The 18923-nt window shown below is 37.2% G+C and overlaps 2 protein-coding genes across 3 annotated transcripts; one reads left to right on the forward strand and one right to left on the reverse strand.

Annotated features, from left to right (window-relative positions):
• Nucleotides 1-6241: 6241 nt before the first annotated feature.
• Nucleotides 6242-10014, reverse strand: LOC118435828 (glycoprotein-N-acetylgalactosamine 3-beta-galactosyltransferase 1-like). Of its 2 annotated transcripts, none has more exons than XM_035852276.1 (8): nt 8969-10014; nt 8160-8314; nt 7958-8074; nt 7312-7572; nt 7148-7252; nt 6919-7080; nt 6505-6574; nt 6242-6399 (listed from the first exon to the last, which is right to left on the reverse strand). In XM_035852276.1, exons 1-6 carry the CDS (start codon nt 9097-9099, stop codon nt 6965-6967), a joined length of 885 nt encoding a protein of 294 aa, XP_035708169.1. In that variant the 5' UTR covers nt 9100-10014; the 3' UTR covers nt 6242-6399; nt 6505-6574; nt 6919-6964. The 2 variants fall into 2 exon arrangements, with proteins under 2 accessions (XP_035708169.1, XP_035708170.1); XM_035852277.1 differs by having other exon boundaries at nt 8406-9106.
• A 528-nt stretch (nt 10015-10542) lies between these two features.
• LOC110850031 lies at nt 10543-11994 on the forward strand. Its single transcript, XM_022097516.2, has 2 exons — nt 10543-10788; nt 10850-11994. The coding sequence occupies exons 1-2, from the start codon at nt 10605-10607 to the stop codon at nt 11623-11625; spliced, it is 960 nt and encodes a 319-aa protein (XP_021953208.1). The 5' UTR covers nt 10543-10604; the 3' UTR covers nt 11626-11994.
• Nucleotides 11995-18923: the final 6929 nt, after the last annotated feature.

Here is an 18923-nt window from a genome sequence, read left to right on the forward strand (position 1 = left end):
CTGTTACTGTTTCAATGTACTTAAATCCAGTCTTTTTACTTACGTGTCATTTCAACCTTGAAAGCCAACTGAACTATTGAACTGTTCAGTTCTAAATATGAACATTTATATTTCTTTAATCCAAATTCTTACGTGTTTTATCATTTCGTCAACCCTGTGCTTCAATTTATCAATTTTTGGCCCTTGTGTTTTCCACTTCTCAATATTTAATCCTATCTCGTTAGACATCTTTGAAAACTCATTTTATAACCAACACATTCGTACTTTGTATTACTTTAAAAATCCAGAAAATGTCACAAATATCGCAAATCCTCTGATTTTTTATAGCGAACCATGTTCCGTAAATGTATTAATCGTAATTCAACTAGGCAACACAATTTACCAAACAAACTTTGCCCGCCATTTCATACAAACATCTAATTTCTCACTTCGCCCCGAACCATTCCTTTTCGTCACGACATCACACCTCTTAGAAAACATTAACCCATGCCACGACTACAAGTATCCCGCCAGAGTATTCCGACTTCGTGGAAAAATTACAGAAATTAAGACATTTAAGCCGATAAGGTTCGCATTTTGGTGCCTATTCTGTGAACAGGAATGGCAAGAACTCTCCCAAAAGTCGCTACATATTGAGAACATCAGTGTATTAGGTTATAGAAAAAATTGGGCACCCAAGGTAAGCTTGGGTATCGTCGGAATAAAAATTCTGCATGAAGTAAACTGCTTGACCGCACCGTGGACAATATACCAGAGGTCACTGTGGAGTACAAAATGGCCCCTGGTACCAGAAACTTGCACTGAACGCATCATATTGGCCTCCTGGTTGCAGGAACGCCTTAATATTTCACTTCACCCCCGACCTACGAAAGACGACTGTGCCAAGATCCATTTCAACTTTAACACGATTCCAAGCTCAGGGGCACTGGGATTTAAATTTGTCAACACAATTCGATACCATGGATTTCGTAAAATGCACTTTTTCTACTGTAACTTCGAGACCGGGGTGAATAGCAAAATCGCCTTTACCGCGTGGATTAGGCCCTTCCACCCATCGGTTTGGGGCACCTTGATATTTACCATCGTAATTTCAGCTGTCGTGCTATCTGTGAATTATGACAAGATTTGCGACGTGACTCTGAGGTCAGTGTCGTACTATTTGTTATCAGTGGTGGGCATATTTTTCCGGCAAGGTTTTAGAGTAAAGAAATTTGTTGGGCTGGTGATCATGCTTCATGTTTTGTTCTTGATTTTGGGTTTCTGCTATGAAACTTATTTCACAAGTCATATAATTGTGCCTGCGAAGGTACGAGTTTTTGAAAATTTTGCAATACTTTTGAAAAATGGGTATAAATTGATTATGCCGTCTCAATTCAACCCATCTGCAAAGAACTGGCTGAAACTCGATTTGCAACGGTTGGGAATTTTGGACAAATTTAACGATAAACTTGACACGGTGTCGTACAAATATTTCGCAAATGATTTAGAGGAATCTTTGTTACACAATCCAAGCTTAAAATATTTTGGAATGCTGCGATTAATGTGGCGGGAAGAACTGGATTATTCATTACAGATGCTAAATAGCTATTCAAATTCATCCGCGCCGTGTTTCGTCGTTCCGGACACATTTATAAACCAGGCGATGTACTACTTGGCAAAATTGGTGATTTCTGCGGATATTCTGAAACACATTGAAATAGCGGATGAGGCTGGATTCTTACAGTTTTGGAGGAGTCAAGAAGCTCGAAGTAATTTGGCGGAGTTGTATCAGAAGAAACGTGAAAATGAGGTACAAATTAAACGGCCATCTGTTGACTTTATTTTGCTGCGAAATTTAATTAGTTTATTTATTGTTTCCTGTACCTTAATTGGGATTGGAATTGTGGTTTTCTTCATTGAGAATGAACACATGAGAGAAAGTCGTACGCAGGTCGAGGTTTTCTTAAATGGTTAAAAGTGGGAGAAGTAGGTTTTTACAGTGGCATGTTTGAATTTATATTCATGAAATTTGTACAGGAATGTTTGTGATCATTTCATGGAAAATTTATACAAGTTATTTATTAAAGTATTGCAGGGCAAAATCTTTTAGTTGTAATTTTTCATAGAACTTTATTTCAATTTAACTTGGCCGCTTAATATGGCTAAATTGTATGTAATTCGTTTTGTGGAAATTTGACAATGTACACTACAACTGAATACATTAAATGCATGCAACGTACATATGCATATTGACACGTATATTTATGTATATCTATTTGTATTGATTTATACCAGACATACTTATTTCTGTACGTACATAAATACATATGCATTACACATATACCCATAGGTATATAGATCTATACGTCAGAGTTATATAACGTTTTTCTAGCATTAAAAATTTACAAACAGAAAAATTTTTTTTCTTATTTACCTAAGTCATAAATCAAATTTAAATTTGGAATATCCAATTGATTGTCATTATATTGTTCTCATTCCTGATTGATGATTCGTATCAGCTCTAACAATAAGTATTGGTTATGTAAGTGTAAAACTTCATTTGTTTCTTCTAAGCACAAATATATGTACATGCATACATGATTTTCCTTGCCTACGTGACTCATAAATAGTAATCCATGCATACTATATAATCAATTAATTTGTGCTTTTAACTGTTTTTTTCTTCAATATATTGGACCCAGACTAATACAATCAAGCAGAACGCATTTATTTCGACCCCATTCTTTCTAGACTACGAAACAGCTTAAGTCACGTTGCTTTCACCATAAAAAAAAGTATGTCCGATTCTCAAAACCGATTCGGTATCCTCCTCCTCCTCCAATCCCTTTACCTCCGGTGCTACCCGTTTCGGTATAAACCACCCATCGAATTAAAACCCCACCCGAAGGACTTCACCGTAACTGTGATCCATGTCAAGCGTCCCATTCAAACCTTTCTTCCAATAGTTACCTTGGGGATTTCGGCCATCACCAGTTCGCTCGGACTGTTGTGCATCACACGGGGCAAAACTTTCGCCGAAATTGCGATGGACATGAAGATTTGGACGTGGGGCGCTATGACAACGATGGGCGTGTTTGGCAGTATTTCGTATACTTTATGGTTCGTGATTCGCGACGAGGATACGGTACGATTTGGCAACGAGATCATCCTGTTAGAGGGACAACTTGAGAAGTGTAAGGTTTTAATAAACTTTTTGAGTATTCACGTCAATTTCGCAAACTTTTCAAACGTGGCTTCAAACATATCTTCAGTCAACTTTGCGATGCTTGTGAAAGGTCTGCGAAAACTCATCGTCAAGCGAATTTTTATTTCTCTAGAAATTATCAGTTGATGTACTATCTATTTTCATTTAAAGTACATACCTATGTACATATGTATTTAGATTTCGCAAACCTTGCAAAGTTGCTAAGCTGTGTTGCGAAGTGACATTTTTGAGTGACATGAATACCCAGTTTGATTATAATAAATGTGTAAGTAATTTTATTCTTTAAAGTTGTTATTATTTTCAGTCTTGCCAAGGAAACCGCTTGATAAAAAATCTACCCGAAGCAACCGACTTAAAGAAAGGCTTGACTTGACCGTCCTAACTTTCGAATTTTTCATCTGGTCATGTTTTCTTTTCACCCCGATGGCAGCCATGACTAGTTCGCTGATTGGTCTCGACGTGGTGCAAGTTATACTCGAATTTTTGCAAACGAACGGATATTTGCCAACGTACAAAGGATTCTTACCCTTCATGGCGACCTACTTTGTGCGAATTTTAATCTTATGTTTGACCATGTACGAGGCCGAGAGAATATTCTTTTTCTCGATTGTCATCTTTATCACGTGGGGTAAACTAATAATGTCAATAATTACACAGCTGGACAAGTTTTTTGGTGAAAATTTGTCTGAAATTAATGGTGGAATGCGGGATCATTTTCAATTTTATAACCGTCTGGTAATACTGCTAGATCTGATCGAAATGCAATGGAAGACGACGGTGACGATGTCAATTGTCGGGGGCGGGGTGGCCGTCGTTTCTACGACGTTTGTAGCAGTAAAGTTCCACGAGATTTATCCGTGGTTTTTGACGGCGTTTTATGCGTGTGGGGCCGCATTTCTGTTTTGGTTGGGATTAATTTGTTTAGGATTGATTGGGATGTGCGATGAGAGTTGTGGCGGGCTGTTGGAACGGTTTAAAATGGAGGGATTGTTACTTCGGATGAAAGGAAGGGGGATGAAGTTGTACTTGGCGGAGGTCAAAAGTTTGAGAAGGATAAGGTTTCTGGTTGGGTTGGGACATTTACAATTTGGTGTTTTTAGTAAATCTAGTAAGTCGGATGTGATGGGGTATATAGTGGATGAAACGATAAATATTTTGATGACCTTTTAGTGAAATGTAAATTATTTAAGACAAATTAAACTGATTTTATACGGATCCGTGAGATGTTAAATGAAAAAAATTATTGAAGTAGTCCGCCATAAACCTAAAAAGTTTTGCCTCTGAAAAGAACCATTTCGAAAACGTAGAATATTCCAAACAGGTTAACTCCAGAGTCACGAGAGATTTGTTTTCAAATTGAAAGTTTCAATCAAACCCAATTGGAGGAAGTATTTTTAAATGTTCATGAAATGGTTTGAAGTAAACATGTAGATATGTACATGAGTAGATATGTATGTATATGTATAGGTATGTAAATGTATGTGTACGTAAGTAAATAAATACATAAGCACTGAATATTTAATTCCCTGTGAAACTAATGTACAAGCAATATGTGTAATTCGCAAATTAAACAGAGTGCAAAATTAGCCACGTGTGGTGTAATTTCATATGAAATGCATACATAGTAAATATTTTAGAACGTGTTAAGATATGTAGGATTCAGTGACGCATCGCGTGTGATATCATAGGCTTAAAAGTCAGAAGGCTGGTAGTTATTTTTCGCTTCCAAGGAATTATGGGCGATAAATTTGTAGAACAAGTTGTTGTCAATTTAAGAAAATGTACAATCCAGATTTTGTAAGTTTTTGAAGAAGGGGGGTCAAAAAGAGCGAAAAGATGTATGACCTAAATAATGTTAACAAAGACTTCAGAAAAAGTGATAAGCAACAAAACTGGCTTATCGTAATCGTCTAGATTTTATATATTTCATTCCCCAGCAAATGATTTTTAAATAATTGTCGTGGAAAGGAACTTACTAACATTGCGAGGTAGGTATATACATACGTATGTAGGTAATTTAAATCCACTATGTATGCATTAAATTAGATTTTAATTCATTGAATAAAAACATAAATAAAAATGGTTTTATTTAGAAGAAACAGTTTTATTGCATATGTACCTAATCTTGTATCGCAGAGTATGCATTATTACAGTTTAAATATTTAGAAAAAGCTAAACGACCAGCGTTTAGAAGTAATAAAAGTACATATGTACAATACATAGTGGGATGCAATTTCATATTGTCCCAGATGGGCTTAACTTACCTCAACCCTATCTGGACAGGTTACTATCTATGTAAATTTGTGCGTTACATAAGATTCATACAGCATTAAAAATTTACATGTGTAAAAGTTTATTTTTTCTACATACTAGGTGGCCCAAGTAAAGTGTTAGTAGATTGAAACCCTGTAGCTTCAACAGTTTATGTGTTACAAATTTCTAGTAAATTTTAATGGAAAGCCAGTTAATTTCTAAGTGGAAAACAATTTTTGGTTTTCGAAATTTCCACCCCTAACATTAATGCAGAGCTGAAGACGCGGCCAACAGCCCTCGATTGGAGCACGCTCGGAATCCGTAGCCTAATTGTTCCATTTCGTGGTCAAAGAATTTTTTATAGATTTTAGGCTTCTACGAGGCTTAGAGCACGCATTTGCCCATAACTTTGACCATTTTTTATAGTCCAGAGATTCAAATCCAACAAGGAGGATGGCAATTTCCAAGCGGAGATAAAGTTCGGAATTTGATTTTTAGCTGCAAGTCGAGTCCTGCTGCAAGGTCCTGTCGAATTCATTGAATAGGATCTCACTTACGGGATGTACTACGGACTTAAAAATATATTTTGAGAAATTTGATTCCTTCACTTTCCACCCATTTTCAACAAAATGTGCAGGAATTTTCCAAATTAGCTCCCACCTGCCAAAACCATCACAAAACCTGGATAATGTGACTTTTTGACCTTTTGTCTATATCAGAGGATCCCAATCGGCCAACAAAGCTCCAAAAGACATCTTATTGACATATTTTGCGAGAAATGTACTGGTCTTCAGGATGTCTTTTCCGAGACCAGAGTGGTCTTTAAGACGTCCTTAGGAGCATCAAATGTCCGCTTTTCAGATATCACAAGGTCTTCAGGATATCTTTTTTCTCTAAAACGCACCCCCTTGGCTGTAGGCGGCGGTCAAAGTTTTCGAGACCTGTCGGAATGCATACTAAGGTGTAACTATAACTATAGTATTTTTACCTCACCTTAGAAAAAATATAAACAATGAAGAATACAAATTGTTTGATTACATTCTCACCTAATACATGCATCTGATTTGGAGTAACGTAATGGAATGATATCGCAGTGTCACTGCAGCATCCCACACCCTGTTATTGTTAAAGTTCAAATTAAGAAAATACCGATCAGTTTAAGAATTCCATGGACTAAATATCGTGTGATCAATTAAACAAGAGACATAGCTTATGGCCGGCAGTCTCTTATTTAAATGATCACACCATAACAGAGGTCGACGCTGACAAATTTTCGGCGCCGGTGGCGCCAGTTTTTGGCTATTTATCGGCGGCGTCGGCGACACGGCGTCGCAATGTTAAAGGAATAGGAAATCAAATTTTTCGGCAGCGGCGGCGCGTAAAATGCTACCGGCGTGCGGCGGCGTACGATTGGCGGTGTCGACCTCTGCACCATAAGTATTTTAGAAAGCATGGATTACCTCTTCTTGAGGATAGTACATATATTCCCAGTGGCCATGAGATTCATTAGCAGGAGTATGACCAATATAACGCTCTGGAAGGAAGGGTAGGAAACGATAGCGTCCTAGAGAATCTCGAGAATCTCCAGCTTCCACGCCCAAGTTCTCCATGCATAGGTATACCTGTATTTTATATTCGCATCAGTTTTCCTAATGAAATATTTTATTGACCCTCATTTAGTTTGTATACCCAGTTCAACATCTTCGTTCCCACCGTCATCCTGTCGGCATATTTTGCTATCTGGAAGTCCATCGCCAACAAATCTTCTTAGAGCTTCCTTGCTAAGGACATACCCTGCAAGATGAGTCGATATTATGCAAATGAATTGCTGCCAAGTTCAGCTAAATATGTACCTGCTCCACCACTTATGTAGCCCTGTTTGACATGAGGTTTAAACTTGCACCCGTAGTAAATTGGAGATTCTGGATCAATTCCTTTTAACAAGAAGCGAAGGTTTTCCATAATGACGTACGTGTCATCGTCAGCCTTCATGAACCAATCTGCTTCAGCAAAATGATGTTTGTACACATATTTGAAGGCTTCCTTGGTTTTCCCCCACAAAAAATTCCGTCCTTCTTTGACGTTTGGAAGTGCAATAGTTGGTAGTTTTGGATCTACATACATATTTAGAGCAAGTTGAAATGCATGACGTTACATAAGTAGATAGCATTTTAATAAATGATATACCGAAACTATCAATTATCACCACACCCTAATCAATTAATCCAGTACAAATATATGTAGTAAATGAGTTACATATTTTGCACTTTTATGATCACAAGCTACAACTTTAAATAACAATGAGGCAAGTCACGCGTAAAATTGTAAAATCCATTAATTCTGTAATCTCACAAACTTTTACAAATCTTTCTAAGGAAAATTAGCTTGCAAATTTGTTTGTACTTGGGGCATCATTTTATTTTATTAAAGTTTACAAAATTTTACTAATGACTTTGAACTAATGAATTGCCGCATTATTTCAATTATTGTCGTTATTACCTGCTGTGGAACTCATGAACAAAAGTTTATTACATCTTTTTCCCCAGGTTCGCTGTACCTGGACAGCCTTCGTCTCATGATTTTCCGGATTTGTCAAATTCCAACAAAGAACTTTTACTGAAATTAGGAAATCGAATTAGTTTGAGTGGCACTTGTTTTCTTATTTAGATACCAAATACATAGTTTTAATTTAAAAATATACCCTTTTTGGATAATAGGAGTGCTTCTTGATTGTACATTTCATCGTGGGAACCTTCTACACGAGGACCAGCTTCATCGTCCAGCGATCCATGAGAATGAGGATCAGTTTCTACACGGTCATGGTTACTATGTCCTCCTCCTGCTAGACTTGACAATCTGAAAAGACCAAGACAGTCTTAGGGATTATGCCGTGAAAGTTATTAAATAGGTGCATATGTCCACGTATATGTTCGTATAGCGGACATACCGTAAAAACTCAAATAGTAGCCCTTGCTCAAATAGTAGCCGTGCCCAAATAGTAGCCCTGCTTTTTTTCATAATTTTATAAATAGTGACCTTGCTCAAATAGTAGCCTTGCCCAAATAGTAGCCTTATTCAAATTATAGGCTTTCGTCAATTTCTAATGTACATACATACAACCAGACATCTCCTAGCCAGCTCATTTAAGTAATTAAATCACAATTCAATTTAATCTCAGTTATACAAAATCGAATTGAACGCGAAATTCGGCTGATCGGATAAATTATTAAAATTAACAGCAGGCCAAACCTATAAAATTGTCATCTAATACGAATCTAAGGGAGAATTTGGTGCTGTTATTAAAATTTAATTTGAGTTTAATTCTGGAAACAAAATTACAATAGCTGATTACTAATAGTAGCCGTGCATCTTTTCATAATTTTGTAAATAGTGACCGTGCCCAAATAGTAGCCGTGCCCAATTAGTAGCCGGGTCCCAGGCACTGATTTTTTAAATAGTAGCCCCCGGCTACTATTTGAGTTTTTACGGTAATCAAAAAAATAATAAAACCTGGACTTGAACATGTTGCTCGTGTAAGAAGAGTAGGCACTAAAATTTAACACATAGACGAATCCAAGCACAAACAACATTCCAATTGACAGAGTTGTATTAAAACATCGGTCAAGTGTTCCAGCCAGCATGATTAATAAAACTAGTACTATGGGCACGCCTCACTTTTGTTACAGTGCACGGTCAAATTTACACAATTTTTTTAGAGTTTAGAAGAATTGAATGCAACCGTCCAATGTTACTTGATACCGAACAGTAAACCCAAATCCGGAAAGAAAAGCATTAATTTGGTAATTTTTTTTGGTTGTGCATCATTTTGAGACCCATCCTGCACAAGTGGTTTGATCTGCACAGCACGTACGCATGAATGCATGTACGTTTGTATTCATGTGGAAATGTATTTACATAGTTTTTGCTTTGTACGTCACCAAATACGATGGAAACTGTAGATAAGTTGTGTAGATAAGTAGGCGACAAAACTCCTACCGGTAGCAATGACACTGTTGTTATAATCAATACATTTTCATGATTATGCTTTTGCTTTAGCTAGAAGAAAATGGGTTGTCTTCAAAACACTAATTTCTTCGGGTTCGGATCACACTAAAGTTGGATAGGTCCCAAGGCGTGGTAAAAATTTTAGGAATAAAAAGTTGCAAGATATTTCTGTTTGTTCAGAATTAATGTTTAATAAAGTCTTCAATACATAATTTTTGAAGGTGGTTAAATGTTGCTAATTGCTATTAAAATCTTTTCAGCTTTTCACTATATGTTAGATAATTTTGAGTAAACAGCAGTCTATAATTTTTTAAACTTGGTTAAAATTTATTTGCAAATTTTAAATTTCTACAGGTGAATTAAAATGGACATAATATCAATCATATAATATCTGTGCCATAATTTCCATTAGGTGGTTTAGCAAAATCGATATTTGTTCAGTTGTGCAAACGACGTTTGAACGACAATTTATTAACTAATTTGAGACATTGCAGGTTATTTCCATTGTGAATAACGGAAGGACGAATGCAAGCATATGTATATATGGACTGGTTCAACTTACCAAAATATACACATTTAAACCTTATTTGAGAAGCTTAATTATGTAAAATTTTCTCTCCTTGCGCATTCATGTTTATCATTCAATGTCACATAAACGTAGGGAACCTTAAATGAGGCTGGTGGCAATAGATCAAATACATAGGTAAGTATGTATATAAGTATGCCTAACGAAAATCACTTATTGTTAGGAATTAGATCCCTATCGTAGCTGAACAACAAACTTTCAACAATTTGCAGGAGAAATGCGGACACTTTGGTTACCCTTTATTACGACACTGTAATTGCATACATAAAGTTAAAGTACATAATATGTAACGACATAAACCAATTGTGCACATATTGCTTATTTATTTTGTGATGCATATTAAGTTTTGACTCAATTGATAACCTCAAAATATTCGAAAAAAATGAATAAACCAATACTTTACATAACGAATGACTGCCAGTTGTTGGGTGAGTAAATATAATAAACATGTTTTTCAAAATCTATTACTCTTATCTAGTTGGCAGAAGTTTTTGTTCCAACCTGGATACAAAGTGTTTCACATAATTTCAAACATCGACATACCTATACACAACAATGAAAATTTGCCACAATAAGGTGCCAAAGACAACAGTAATACTCGCAGTTGCATTGCTGCTAATCTGGTACATATTTATACCTGATAGCACTAATCGGGAAAAACATCCTGGCGTTTATAATAATGACATTACATCCAACTTGGGATATCCAATTTCACCCCATGTCGCGGATATTATCGCTGGTTTGTGTACATCTTACCACAGGGATCATTTCAGTCGTCCAAATTTTAATTTTTTTTATAGAATCAGAGAGAAATCACGACATCTTTGTTGCTAAGCGTGACGCTTGTCTTAAGGATCGTTCACTAACCCATGCAAACCTCTGGACAGGCTCGCCCACATTTTGGGATCATTTTGCGCCCACCACATCCTGCCCGTTCGCCCTTCGTCGACTCGGCAAAGTTGGCGATGGCGGCAAGTGGATTTGTGGTTTGAAGGAAATCGCAAAGAAGCCAGAATGCGTAGCGTACTCGTTCGGGGTGGCGGGAGAGACCTCGTTTGAGCAGGAGCTTCTAGATACAACGAACTGCACATTGTACGCTTTCGACCCAACTGTTCCAAGAATTAGCTTAGATGTTTCAAAATACCCGGGCAGAGTGCACTTTTATCAAGTAGGACTGGGAACCCCACCATATTTCAAACCTCCACGGTCCAGCGTGTCCTTCCCGGTAAAACGATTAAAGCAATTCATGTCGGAACTAAATCACGACTGGATTGACGTTTTTAAAGTGGATGTTGAACATGCCGAGTATGAAGCGATGGACGATATTATAGATGATTTTCCGAACGGGCTTCCATTTCCTCATGTAAATATTGAGGTGCATTTACACCTAGTTAGTGAGATAAGTGAAGAGGTTAAACAGTTTGACGATTTGCTGAAGTGGTGGTTAAGATTGGAGAAGGCGGGATTACGGGCATATATGAATGAGATGAATTATTTAGGCGGTATTGCGAAGTCTAAGGTGACGGCGGTTGAGTATGCATTCCTTAATATTAAACCGTTTATAAGTGGTAATTAATTGGCAATACTCGACTGTACAAAATATGTATGTATACTTGTCAGCTACTCACGTACATAGTTTCTAAAACCAACAATAAAATCATACCTGTCCACAGTTCATTGATTCATGGTAGTAATTATGACGGCGGATAATTGAGAATGAGCAATTTTAAGATGCAGTAAATTATATGTCTGTGCAAATTCCATCAGAGAATGTTTTTTCTAAGGATTTCAAACTAATTGTAAGCATGTATACACATACATCCTGAGGCATTTCACGTCGCATGGCGGTTTACGCCACGCCGACCTCTGTATTATATAATCTTTTCCTGATTAATGATTCGTATCAGCTTTAATAACAAGTAAAATAACTTTTACTTTACCGAAACTCCATTTCTATCTACTAAACACAAGTAGATATCATTTTATTTGCCTTCGTGACGCATGAAAACATACAAATGAATAGAAACTAAGTATATTATCAATTAAATTTGCATAATTAATTGTTTTTTTATGATTCAATTTGACCAGGCGACCTGGCCAGGCTTGGGTCTGACCCTATTTAGACAGACAAGTACCAACCAGACATACATATTTCATCGTTCTTTCCAGACTACAAACCAGATTAAATCTTGTCGTTTTCACCGTTAAGAATTATGCCCAATTCTCAAAACCGATTCGATATTCTGCTCCTCCTCCAATCCCTGTACGTTCATGGCTACCCGTTTCGGTATAAACCACCCATCGAACTAAAACCCCACCCGAAGGATTTCACCGTTACCGTGATCCTTATCAAACGTACCTGAGAAACCTTCCTGCCAATAGTTTCCCTGGGGATTTGTGCCCTCTCCGGATCGCTCGGACTACTTTGCATCACTCACGGAAAAACTTTCGCCCAAGTTGCGATGGATATGAGGATTTGGGCGTGGGGATCAATGACCACTCTGGCAGGGTTAGGTATTATTGCGTATTCTTTATGGTTCTTGGTTGGTCCGGAGGATATGGTTCGGTTTGGCAACGAGGTCATCCTGTTCGAAGGGCAACTTGAGAAATGTAAGCCATTAACCTCTTTCGCACTACGGATTTTGTAATAAAATTTCCCTTTGATACGGTGCCGATTTCATTCGCAACCAATTAAAATTCTCAAGCAGTTTCCAATTTTTGAGTATTTATGAGGAAAAACACGATAACTCTACATTTTAATATTGGTCGGTATAAGAAATTTCAAAATGTGGGAAGATAGTATCGAAAAATATCAACAAAATTCCACGAAATAGCTTAAATTTTTGATTCTGTATTTTCCGTGGTGCCAAGGAAATGGCCCGATAAACAATCTACTCGAACTAAACGAGTCAAAGAAAAACTTGACTTGATCACCCTAACTTTGCAAGTCTGCATCTGGTCGTGCTACCTTTTTACCGCTGTCACCGCCATGACGACGTCAGTCATTGGTCTTGACGCGCGGTGCAAGCTATACTTGAATTTTTACACACGTACAAATGTTTCCCAAACTATGGAGGACTTTTGCCCTTCATAACGATCTATTTACTTGGTACGAATTTTAATCCTATGTTTGACAATGTACGAAACCGAGAGAATATTATTTTACACGGTTGTCATCTTTATCACGTGGGGTAAGCTGGTCGTATCCATTACTGTCCAACTGGATAAGTTTTTTGTTACAAACCTCACAGAAATTAAGGCTGGAATATGGGATGATATCCGATTTTATAACAGACTGGTTATACTGCTAGATCTGATCGAAATCCAGTTAAAAACGACGGTTACGCTGTCAATTGTCGGTGGTGGGGTGTCCGCCGTTTGTACGACATTTGCCGCAGTTAAGTTCCACGCGATTTACCCATGGTTAATGACGGCGTTTTATTCGAGTGTATCCGTATTTTTGTTTTCGTTGGGATTAATTTGTCTCGGATTGATTGGGATGTGCGACGAGAGTTGTGGCGGGTTGTTGGATCGGTTTAAAATGGAGGGATTGTTACTTGGGATGAATGGAAAGGGGAGGAAATTATACTTGGCGGAGGTTAAAAGTTTGAGAAGGATTAGGTTTCTGGTGGGGATTGGGCGTTTGCAGTTTGGCGTGTTGAGTAAATCTAGCAAGTCGGACGTGATGGGGAGTATCGTGGATGAAACGATAAATATGTTGACCACGTCTTAGAAAAATGTAGGCACAATGAACTAGAAGGGAAACTATGTTTTCTGCAGATGGGTGGGATTTCAAATTAGTCAAGTAAATAATCTGCCTCAAACTTGAGGGATTTTGAAACGTAGACTATTCTAACAGGCAAACCCGAGCACACTAAACGGGACGCATTGCTACGGTCGCGGACCTAATCAAGTTATCCTCAATTATGTCGTGGTCACGTCGCGTACCGTATTTTAGTTAATTTTTTATGATTTTGAGTGATTGCACAAGGTGTAAAGGAAAAGTAGAAACTAGTCATAAATTTCACACAGGAAAAACTATTTATTTTAGTAATTTTCAGAAATTTAAATGACAAATTAAAATACTACTTTTTTACTGCCTTTCACACTACTTCACTCTCACACAAGTCTACGAGTAATACTAATCTTCTCTCTCTCTTGTCACGTACACATAAAAAATAACGGATAAATGCTTCTCTCGCCTTCCAGAAGAATGGCAAAGCGGTACACTTAAAATAAGGGAACAAAGTGAGACACATTTTCATACATACATAAACAACACATTCAATAATATACAACATCACTCATTCCTCGACACGCATGGTTAGCCTTATGCAATGGTGTCCGTCCAGATCATGCCATCGCATTACACGCATTGTATGTAGTCTCAATATAAATACTTATGTTACATATGTATGTATGAAAGTAATTTATTATTGTAAAACCCAAATTATCGAATATACTGAATTTAGATCTGTGCAAATAATTTTAGAAATAAGTTTCGGCAATATTTGTTTTAAATTTAGATAAATTTTGTTCAAGAACAATTTGCACCATTTGTAAGTAAAGAGGTTGATATTAGTAGTAATTACATACGTAGGTGTTTTATTATTGATTTTCAAAAGGTATGTTCCGCACTGTTTCTGACCAAAGTTTTGATGAAATAATAAACTTCGAATACATTTAGGAGGCTGTGATTTTTTTCATCCCTGTGGGTTAACATAAACGCTGGCAATAAATCGGCAAACTTTACCTCGGCGGAAAAAATGTCAGATTTGCAAATTAAATATCGTAGTGTGATTTAATTTTTAATGCTGGATGGGTAATACGTGTCGCAGATTTATGATCGAATGCTTAAAATTTACGATGAAAACTGGCCCAACACAAAACACAAATTCAATTGTGCCAATAATTTTAAATGATGGCGAAAAGAGATCTCGGACAAAAAGTCGCCAGGACGCTCAAAATGCGTTTCTTCCACAGAAAGGCTCCGGAAACTAGAGGAACCAATAATGAGAAATCCGTGATTGAAACTGTCCTATTTAGCAGATGAGATGGGTGTTCCAAAAACAACAATTTGTTCCATGTTAACTGAAGACTTCGGTATAAAAATGGTTTCCGTCCTTTGGGTACCAAAATTGCTTTCGGCATCTCACAAACAGGACCGAGTCGACTTTTGCAATGCCAATTTTAGCCTATTAAATAAAGACTTGAATCTGCTCAATATTTTATTAGCTGGATATAGTACTTGGGTATACTATTATGACCCGGTGACCAAATAATAACTCATTCAGTGGTAGCACGAGGGGTTGCCACCGCCCGTGAATTGAAAAGTGCAAAAATCTGACAAAAAATTGATGATGACCATTTTCAAGGATACCAAAGGTCTCCTCCTTATAAAATTTATTGCTGGAAATACTACAATAAATGGGGCTGTGTGTGCAGGAACCCCGATGGTGCTGCGTCCTGCGGTTGAAAAGAAACGTGGGGTCAAAATAAAGAGTTGGCCTTTTTTTAGACGACAACGCACCACCAAATACCTGGCTGTTTTAGAGGGCTGCTGCAGACGAAAATCTCTTTACCTGCACAAACCACACCCCGTGCAGTCCAGACTTGACCCTTAGTGATTATTATTCGTATCGAAACTTAAAGAAAGACATCAGGGATAAACGGTATTCGGATGATAATGAAATCAAGTCGTAAATTTTGGCATATTTTCGAGGTAAATTTTGATGAGTTGTTGCTAGCGTTAATGATAACTTACAGAACTGAAAAAAATCACAGCATCCTAAATGTATTTGAAGTTTGTTATTTCATCAAAAGTTTGGCCAGAAACAGTGCGGAACATACATTTTGAAAATCAATAATAAAACACCCACGTATGTACATAAAATACATGCACAAAATACGCTATTATTTCGCAGTGGAGAAAAAGTTCAAAGTAGAATTTAAATAGAGAAAGTTTTCAACCTTTAAATTTCTGTAAAAATGATAAATTCACTGTAAATAAATACATACCGTTCTCAAACTTTTATTTGTAAATATTTACGTGTATTTCCTGAGCGATTGTAATCTAGCACTTTTCACCTACCTAGCCTGCGAGGTAGGCTGCACATTCCTAATATCAACTCAGTTTTTCTTTTCCATCCCGCGCTGGTATCCTTCCCATGCTATTAGTATGGTAGGGATACGAAAGCGGGAATCAAATGTTTGTTAAAGTAATTCTGAGTCAGTAGTACATTTCGGAGCGTTTGTTTTCATGCCCTTCGACAACTCTAATCGTCTTACCAATTCCAAAGCTTGCTTGCGTACACCCTTTGGGTTGTTAAAATATCTGTATTTATGTATTGACCACTTTTTTGATAAAATTGAGTCAAAGTTTTGTGAATTTGCGATAAACATTTAAATTGGCACATACTTAGGAGATAACGAGATAACGTCACTGATATTATTTTAGTAAGTGTGTAGTGTTAGCAGTTGCTACACTTTTTCTGTGCATCTTTAGATACATAAATTAAATATATGTATGTACATAAACACTACGATACGACCTAGCTGGATCAGAACTTTTTTCTGATAAGGGATCAAGGAATAATTAACCTTCTGCGTGCAAACGGAATTGTGTGGAAAAAGAATGCGATACAATATGGGGGACGGAGATACGTATTCTCAGTAGCAATTTTGACCTAGATTTTGCACCTTCAAAATGAAGAAGTGTACTTCAGAATTAATACTGTGCTTATACTTATCGACAGTGTTGGTCACCTGCGAGGTGAACTTCTTGGAGAACTGCAATGTAGAAATTGAAGCGAAATTGATAGAACATTTAAAACGTATTGGCCCATCGAAAGTCATAACGAGTTTGACATCTAACGTTACCAGAAAGCGTTGCAACGGTGGCTGGCCACATTTCGAAAATTCACAGTTTTCTGTTGCGTTTCCAATTAATCGTTTACAAGTTGGGTATAATGACACCAAATGGAAAGTCGTAAAACTAGAAGGATTCGTTACGAGACATAATTGTGCTCAATATGCACAAATTCTACTCATAGACGTTTCCACCCTGAATTTGATCTTGAATAAGGATCATCTTAAGATTCAATTGTTCAATTCTGTAGCAATATTAATTCAATATACTCGATCTCTTAAATCTAGTATTCAATACTTGGCGGGTAACCATTGGCCTGAGCTGACCTTTCTACTAAATCGGACCAACAGCTTTAAACTTTGTCACTTTTGCCAAAAATCAACCCATCTTCATGTTTGGGAAAATTTCATTGAGTCAAAAACGTCCCCGCCTTACAACAAATTTAGAAATGATTTTCACCTTGCCCCGATGTTCGTTCGAAACGCTATAGTTGGAACAAATAAAATAACCGACGAGGACTACTTAGATTTATCGTCGAAGTATAGGAGGGAACTAAAATTTCACGCTTTTCTGTCAACTCAAATCCAAAGTTCTCTTAACACATCGGTGCATTTTTTGCGAGAAGGCCCACATTTTGATCACTTTACAATCCAGTTTTTCATCGTAGTCGATCACGAGTTTGACAGTTTGCACCTACAAATCCAAAGCTTTGGGGAACGGACAGAAGTAAAGTTCCTAACCCGAAGAAAACTACAGGACTTTGACTGGAATTGGGTCCAAGGTCCGTACGACGTAGAGGTCTGGATTTGTTTTTGTGTCACATTTCTAATGGCGATGGTAGTTATAAACTTAATTTTAAAATTTGAACCTTCCCGCCACAACATTATGGACACTTTTCTATTAATGCTACGAATAGTTTATGAACAACATTTAGAACGGTTACCTTCAAGAAGGACCTTTTTTAGAGTAGCCTTCTCAAGCTGGCTGATTTTTTGTCTCATTATTACTGAAGCGTATCGGGGCGAGTTTGTCGGAACGTTTGTGAAGCAAAGATTTCGTGAAGGGCCTAAATTGTTCGATGATCTTAAAAATTTCTATACGCCAGGAATCAAAGTTGTGACGGATGACAACGACACATCGGCACAGCAATACAACAGCACAACGACGAAATGGTTAAGCAATGTCCTCTTCTTATTTACAAATGAAGCTCTTCATTCACCAATTCATCGAAAGATATTGGACACCTTGTACGCAGGAAATATCGTGGAGACTATGGAGGCTATAGTGCAGAAGATTTATGTCGATGGCGATTCACTAATTCACGAATCGATCGTTCTAAACGCAATGCTTTCAATTCTGTCGAAAGATGTGTTTCAATTGTCAGAGGAAGGCGTGTCGTGGCATGTTTTTAATGTTATTAGCAAAAATGTGTTTACAAGTTATATATCTAATATTTTTCAACTTTGTGAAGAAATGGGTTTGGTACAGAACAAGATAAAAAGTCGGCTAGAATTGGGGACAGGAGTTATAAAGAAAAATATTTCGAAGGCATTGAAAAAAATTGGGTGTGAACTAGGTGCAGAAAGAACTGGAAAAAGGATACGTTTGACGTTTGCCCATTGCAAAACATTGTTCGTCTTAATGAGTATTTTTTATTTGGGGGGTGTGGTAATTTTTGTGACTGAAAATTGGAGAAATTTTAGGAGCGAACGGGACAATTGGCAGGAAATTATGCGCGCCTCTTCATTAAATGGTGGTAACGATCAGGCGGATAATCTCAAAGGATTGTATGTATATCATAGATTTTGCACGTGGATAAGACTGCGAGGGATACTATGCTACATTTCAATATGTCGAGAATACCCGCAGTGGGCAGACTCTTATCAATAGGATTTTTAGTACGGTGCTCAACTAATTAAGAGTTATACGCACTGTGAAATTTTTACTACAATTACAAATGAGTACAAATGTGTATTACGTAAGCAGTCTGGTAAAATTTTCCGAAC

Source organism: Folsomia candida, unplaced genomic scaffold (genome assembly GCF_002217175.1).
Source record: "Folsomia candida strain VU population unplaced genomic scaffold, ASM221717v1 Fcan01_Sc005, whole genome shotgun sequence".
Classification (NCBI taxonomy): Eukaryota; Metazoa; Arthropoda; class Collembola; order Entomobryomorpha; family Isotomidae; genus Folsomia; species Folsomia candida.